The following is a 7,198-nucleotide window of genomic DNA, read 5'->3' on the forward strand; positions in this document are numbered from 1 at the left end:
GCTCTTCTGCTGCTTTTCTTTTCTGCCCTTGTGCAGCGCTTTGCCTCTTCCTCTTCTCCAGGTCTAGGTGTTCTCTGTACTTTGACCTTGCTGATCCCACCGAAGTTAGCAGCTCCTTGGTGAGAGGGACATTGGCAACCCCCCCACAAACTGCAACATAGTCACAGACCAGTCTCTGGGCAATGACAGTGTCCTCCTGAATGTTAACGGTCTCCACCTCCTTGTTAATGGAGAAGCCTCTCTCGACTGTCGCCTGCCCATGGGATAGGAGAAGAAGCTTCTGACAGAAACCCCAGAGCTCAGGGTAGGGTTGGCTGAGGTAGCCATGCAGGAACACGTCAAGCCTGGTTTCCATGGGCCGGAAGGACAGGAAGTGCTCGTTTTTAGCCTCAACAGACAGGAAGTTCCCAAACTGTTGGATAATCACATCACCTATAACAAAACAGATGAAAGGAAATATGTGAAATATTATTTACATGATTAATCCTGATTAGCAGACAGGCTTATGTCCAATTGTCCATTGGCTAATAATCAGGGACAACATTTCCAGCTTTTCTATTAACTATTCATACCAGCAGAGACACCTCCAGACAACTGCTTGTCTTGCAGTAACTTCTGCACTAGACTTTTCATTCTTCCCTGGCACCAGTCTGGGTTGGCGTACATGACTGTGGGGTCCAGACATGCCATCTGTCTCACGATGGGGTACTTCAGGGGGCTCCTGTCCTGGACTTTCTTTAGGATATTTGACATACCCGTCATGCAGTCCTTCCTAAACTCTAGGGCAGTGAGCTCCCCTACGGTCCCCTTTCTCTGGAGGTCCTGACAGATGGGTAATGTGTTTTAAATACAACTGAATGGCCTAACACAGTATTCTCTCCTGCCTGTATATGGACCATCATTTGATATAAAGTTAAGTAATACATCTAAATTACCTTGAGGGCTGCCTCAGCACCCAGGCCTATGTCGGCTTCCTTCGGGTTGACCCAGCTCTTCTGATCAGCGACATCCAGCCTGACCAGCTGCAGTGGAGTGATGTCATTGAGATGCTCCCTCTTGACGAAACGCCTCAGCACACTCTGAAAGGGTAACAAGAAAATGCATGATGATTGTAAAGCAAGTACCTTTGATAACCACATTAACCATGAAATGCATTTCTATATAGTTATTTAAAATAATATCATATCACATATGCAATATATCAATAACAGTATGATAAGTAACCTTTACTTAGCCAAAACATAATCTTTCAGTAATTTTATGTATTGACTAAGGACGAGTTTAATTAATCAAGCCACCCAGTAGCATCTGCCATTTCTCCCTGCTCACACACACATTCAGCATGCCCACACACACTCAACTTGTTTTGCTTTTGTTGTTGATTGTTCATTATTAATTTGATTACCTTGGACAAGTCAGCCAAATCTTTGCCAAGGAATGGCATGACTGGTGTGTCAGTCTGGTACTTTGTGAGAAAGGGAGTGAAGGTCCTTGAGATGGCCATGAAGAACTGTAGCTTGGGCAAGATGAGCGGATCTCGCTGGGCTGCTTCGATGGTGTCAAATGACGCTGTCCCAGGGTTTGGCAACTTTTTTGTCTTCACTGCATCCACATACTTCACCAGTGATGGCCATACCTTTAATTCCACCATGTGTATGTATTATTTTATCATGCATGTCTATTTTATCATACATTGTGCAGCACCTTGTAACTTTGTTTAGAAAGGTGCTATATAAATCAAGATTTTAATTACCTCTATAGCCCTCTCCACAACTGGCAGGTTCTCAATCCACCGATGGCCACAGAATGGTAATGGGAAGACTGAGGATTTGGTGAGGGCAATGAAGTCATCCCTCCTCGCTGGTGTATTGTGGAAAACAAAGTGCATTGCTCTCAACACCTTGGTGGGAGAGAGGAGAATGCTGAATTAGCCATCATCTCTCATGGGGAATGACACAAAGTGTGTAAGGGAGCAATACTGCAGGTCCTTCCTCACTGCCCTATCAGACTGCTCAACCAGCAGCGCTCCCCAGTAGACCACACACACACAGACACATACCAGAACTAAACTGACAGAATGACTGAACTGTACACATAATGTGTGCAGACACTTTTGATTGCATAAACCCTTAGAAAAATAACTTAGGAGTTAATAGTATGAAACATCTGTAAATTCATGCTCTCTTTAAATCCTGTCAAGTGTCCACTTGCTGTAATATTCCAATTTGCCTTGTGGGACAAATGAAAGATTACTTCTCATAGTTATAATCATCTTACCTTCTCCAGTTGCCACATGGAGAATCCACACTTGAATGCGTTGTGTAGGGTATGGAGCCCACAGCTACCCACAACAACCAGCTGGGCACCACCATACTGCTCAGCATGCTCTTGCTGTAGAAGCTCCAGAAACTTCCAGTTAACATTGGGTCCATCCATGGAGATGGACACCATGTTCCTCAGGTTCAGTCTCTCCACACACTCCTGAGAATGACATGAATATGATGAGAATAATAACAATAATAATAAATGATGATGATAATGATGATTATAATAACAATAATAATAGCATGATTGCCAATGGTTCAATGTACTTTAACATTCTGTCTGCACACATCCTCAGTTAACAAACTATAACTCATCCATCTACTCCCTCTCCCTACGCCCTTAGATACTCTCTCTCCCCACCATCCCCCCGCCCGCTCCCGCGTCCCCTCTCCCTCTCTGTGGCTCTCTATAACGTGGAAATGACTAGACTACACCGCATCATTCCCTATGGTACGCCTACTATTATACTGAATCTACATGACATTGCCAGTATCTGCCAAAATTAATGTAAAGCTAATACTTTGTCATTGACAAAATGCACTTACCTTGAAGTGTTGCAGTAAATCTTGAGCTTTAGCGTGTCCCATGAACTGCGAGCCCAGGTAACGCGACTCCACTTGATCGCCGACCCAATACCGCACGTGCACGTCGAGTTGCTTGTTTTTTGTGGCATGATTCAAACTCTCGTCAAACATTAGAACAAAAACTGACTCGTTCACATTCGCGATCAGCTCGTTTCTGACGTAAGGAGCTAATCCGAAACGTATTATGTATGACGCCTTGTCCTTTCCACAAGCAAATGTAGTGGCGATTTGGGAGTCGGGAAACATAATCCGAAAGATATCTCCAATCCCCTCGTTGGAGGAGTAGGACTGGTGCTTTACCACTGTATTGAGAACCCACACAATCTCCGATTTCAGTGTAGGTGTTCCACCAAACGTTGCTCTGAGATCGCTAGCAGTGCTGCTAGCAGCGGCAGCCGTTGTCTGGGGCGCTGAGCCCGGGGCAGACACGCAGAACTGGGAGATTCCTGGCGTCTGCTGTTGGCCCTTAGCAGCCGTTTTATGCCTCTCGCTTTTTAGGTGGCTCTCAACCGCCTTAATGCCCATGGTGCCGAGTTTGAATGTTTTCCTACACACAGTGCATCTTGCTTCTTCTGGGTAGCCGGTGGACTTAAGCCAATCGCAAAATCTTCTGTCGTCAAGCCACCTCTCGTTGAACTTGCACTTCCCCATCTCGCAGACTGGCTAATGCTAGGTAGCAAGCACTGCAGCTGACTATAACCAAAGGAACGCAAGGGGGAGGAGTCTGCGCGCTACTCAATGAAATTAAACGTTTGCTCAATAGAAAAATGCCGCGAGAAAAAGTAAAATTAAATAGTCCTGCCCCGACAATTTTAAGACGTTTGGGTAAAGTATTTAAGACCAGTTTAAGACATTTGTAATGAATTTAAGACATTTTAAGGCATTAATTTTATATACATGAATTTAAGACTTTTTAAGACTTTTTAAGGATCCGCGGAAACCCTGTTATTAGAAGATTTGCAGAAGTAGGTACATGAAAGTACATATTACATACAAGGTCAACTAACAGGATGAAAACCCAAGAAAGCCACTGGCTTATTTCAATTGGGGTCCTTGATTCTCAATTCATCGTTACATGTAAGACCGACAAAAAAACTAGTACTATCTACAAGATAATACAGACAAATAACTATTACTATCTACAAGATAAACATACATCCAACATGGGAAGAACAATACAACAAAACATAAGGTATGTACAGCGGGTAGGACAGGTGGGGACATACACCACAGGTGGGGGCGGGGGACAAAACACAAAGTATGTACAGCGGGTAGGACAGGTGGGGACTCACTCTCTTCCTCTGACTCCCTCTCTTTCTCTGCCTCTCTCTCTCCCTCTCTTTCTCTCTCTCTCTCTCTCTCTCTCACTCCCTCTCTTTCTCTGCCTCTCTCCCTCTCTTCCTCCGACTCCCTCCCTCCCTCCCTCCCTCCTAAAGGGACGTCAGATCATGTGTTTCGTTAGGCGTATCAGGAGGACAGCCTCATCCAGGGGTGCGCAGCCTCAATTAAAGGGCAGGAGAGGTAATTGTTCTCATTACATGTAAGAACAACTTCTCTTCCCTTCAGCTTCCTTCTCCTGACGCTCGCTGGCCCAGAACAGATGAGCCGCCGGGAAGTTCATTAATTGAATCCCTTTGAGTGCCGGAGGCTCCGTTCACCAGAGAGAGAAGAGAGAGAGAGAGAGAGAGAGAGATGAGAGAGAGAGAGAGAGAGAGAGAGAGGGAGAGAGAGAGAGAGAGAGAGAGAGAGAGGGAGAGAGAGAGAGAGAGAGAGAGGAGAGAGAGAGAGAGAGGGAGAGAGAGAGAGAGAGAGAGAGAGAGAGAGAGAGAGAGAGAGAGAGAGAGAGAGAGAGAGAGAGAGAGGGGCTGGGAGGAAGAAGAGGGTTTAGAGAAGCAGCAGACTGAACAGACTGAACACCGTTCATGTCTCAGCCACGGTGAGTTAACACCTTCCTCACCGCCCAGGCAGACAGAGGACGAGAGGACGGAGAGATTCCAGCTCTGTGGTGGTCTGTGGTAGTCTGTATAATAGTTCTTCTCCTCCCTTACCCTCCTCTCCTTCTCCTCTCCTCCTACTTCACCTTCCTCTCCTCCTCCCTCACCTTCCTCTCCTCCTCCTCTCCTCCCTCACCTTCCTCTCCTCCTCCTCCTCCCTCCCCTTCCTCTCCTCCCTCACCTTCCTCCTCCTCTCCTCCTCCTCTCATACCTTACCTTCCTCTCCTCCTCCCTCACCTTCCTCCTCCTCTCCTCCTCCCTCACCTTCCTCCTCCTCTCCTCCTCCCTCCCCTTCCTCTCCTCCTCCCTCCCCTTCCTCTCCTCCTCCCTCCCCTTCCTCTCCTCCTCCCTCACCTTCCTCCTCCTCTCCTCCTCCCTCACCTTCCTCCTCCTCTCCTCCTCCCTCACCTTCCTCCTCCTCTCCTCCTCCCTCACCTTCCTCCTCCTCTCCTCCTCCCTCCCCTTCCTCTCCTCCTCCCTCCCCTTCCTCTCCTCCCTCACCTTCCTCCTCCTCTCCTCCTCCCTCACCTTCCTCCTCCTCTCCTCCTCCCTCACCTTCCTCCTCCTCTCCTCCTCCCTTACCTTCCTCTCCTCCTCCCTTACCTTCCTCTCCTCCTCCCTCCCCTTCCTCTCCTCCTCCCTCCCCTTCCTCTCCTCCTCCCTCCCCTTCCTCTCCTCCTCCCTCTCCTTCCTCTCCTCCTCCCTCCCCTTCCTCTCCTCCTCCCTCCCCCTTCCTCTCCTCCTCCCTCACCTTCCTCTCCTCCTCACTCACCTTCCTCCTCCTCTCCTCCTCCCTCACCTTCCTCCTCCTCTCCTCCTCCCTTACCTTCCTCTCCTCCTCCCTTACCTTCCTCTCCTCCTCCCTCCCCTTCCTCTCCTCCTCCCTCCCCTTCCTCTCCTCCTCCCTCCCCTTCCTCTCCTCCTCCCTCCCCTTCCTCTCCTCCTCCCTCTCCTTCCTCTCCTCCTCCCTCCCCTTCCTCTCCTCCTCCCTCCCCTTCCTCTCCTCCTCCCTCCCCTTCCTCTCCTCCTCCCTCCCCTTCCTCTCCTCCTCCCTCACCCTCCTCTCCTCCTCACTCACCTTCCTCTCCTCCCTTACCTTCCTCTCCTCCTCCCTCACCCTCCTCTCCTCCTCCCTCACCCTCCTCTCCTCCTCCTCTCCTCCCTCACCTTCCTCTCCTTCTCCCTCACCTTCCTCCTCCTCCTCCCTCACCTTCCTCTCCTTCTCCCTCACCTTCCTCCTCCTCCCTTACCTTCCTCTCCTCCTCCCTCACCTTCACCCTCCTCTCCTCCTCCCTCACCTTCCTCCTCCTCTCCTCCTCCCTCACCTTCCTCTCCTCCTCCCTCACCTTCCTCCTCCTCTCCTCCTCCCTCACCTTCCTCCTCCTCTCCTCCTCTCCTCCCTCACCCTCTTCTCCTCCTCCCTCCCCCTCTCCTCCTGTCTTACCTTCTTCTCCCAGTCGTTGGTGAGGGAGTCGGCGCTCTGCTCGGCCATCTTCTTCAGCTCCGCCAGCTGCTTGTCTTTGCTCTCTCTGATGACCTGGGACTCCCGCACCACGCTCTGGACTACACACACACACACACAAAGACAGACAGTCACACACACACACACACACACACACACACAGATGGACACACACACACACATTGTTTCTCTAGCACCACTATGAGAACAAGGTTATGTAAAGTAGCATGCTTAGCAGCCTCTCCACCATGTCCTCTGGAGGGCAAACAACAGTGGAGACACAGGGCAACCCACATCTCTGTCTCTGTGTCTGAGGAGAAGGGACCTGGGAATGACGTGTGTGTGTGTGTGTGTGTGTGTGTGTCAGTCTCCCACTGGTGTTCAGGACTGGGCACAGATGGACGACGTCCCTCTCCCCCAGTGGGATCTCCTCAGGGACAGTAAGGGTTAAACTGGTCTCTTAATGGGAGGGTTCAGAGACACAGCAGTGTAAACATCCCCTGACGACCCCGTGACCTTTCACCTTTCTTCTCCAGCCGCCGGACGGCCTCCTCCGCCTCCTTCTGCTTGGCTCGGTACACGCTCTTCAGCTCCTCCATCTCACCGTTCTTGCGGTCCAAAATCTGAGGAGGGATCAGGTCATTTTAACCTGGATTAATCATCGGTTGCAAGGTTATGCATATGTATGTATGTATATACTAGGTCGTCCTCGGACGAGCCCTCCATTGGCGCATCTTTCTTGAGTGACGTCCACATATGTTAGTGTGGGACGCCCTCGTGATCGACGCCCGTGTATTGGCTCCCACAGAACCAGTCTGCTGGCAGGCAGCTCC

General features: G+C 49.9%; 1 protein-coding gene across 1 annotated transcript in view; it reads right to left on the reverse strand.

Annotated features, from left to right (window-relative positions):
• LOC308175233 (centrosomal protein of 112 kDa-like) overlaps nucleotides 1-6,988 on the reverse strand; it is a gene marked incomplete at both ends in the record, with an annotated part of 8,095 nt that extends 1,107 nt beyond the window's left edge. Inside the window, 2 exons of the mRNA XM_080550939.1 lie at nucleotides 6,348-6,466; nucleotides 6,889-6,988. Coding sequence (XP_080407065.1) covers nucleotides 6,348-6,466; nucleotides 6,889-6,988 — 219 coding nt within the window. The remainder of the gene's footprint in view (nucleotides 1-6,347; nucleotides 6,467-6,888) is intronic.
• Between the last annotated feature and the right edge of the window lie 210 nt (nucleotides 6,989-7,198).

This window comes from Nansenia antarctica (genome assembly GCF_963989245.1).
Source record: "Nansenia antarctica genome assembly, contig: SCAFFOLD_1063, whole genome shotgun sequence".
NCBI lineage: Eukaryota > Metazoa > Chordata > Actinopteri > Argentiniformes > Microstomatidae > Nansenia > Nansenia antarctica.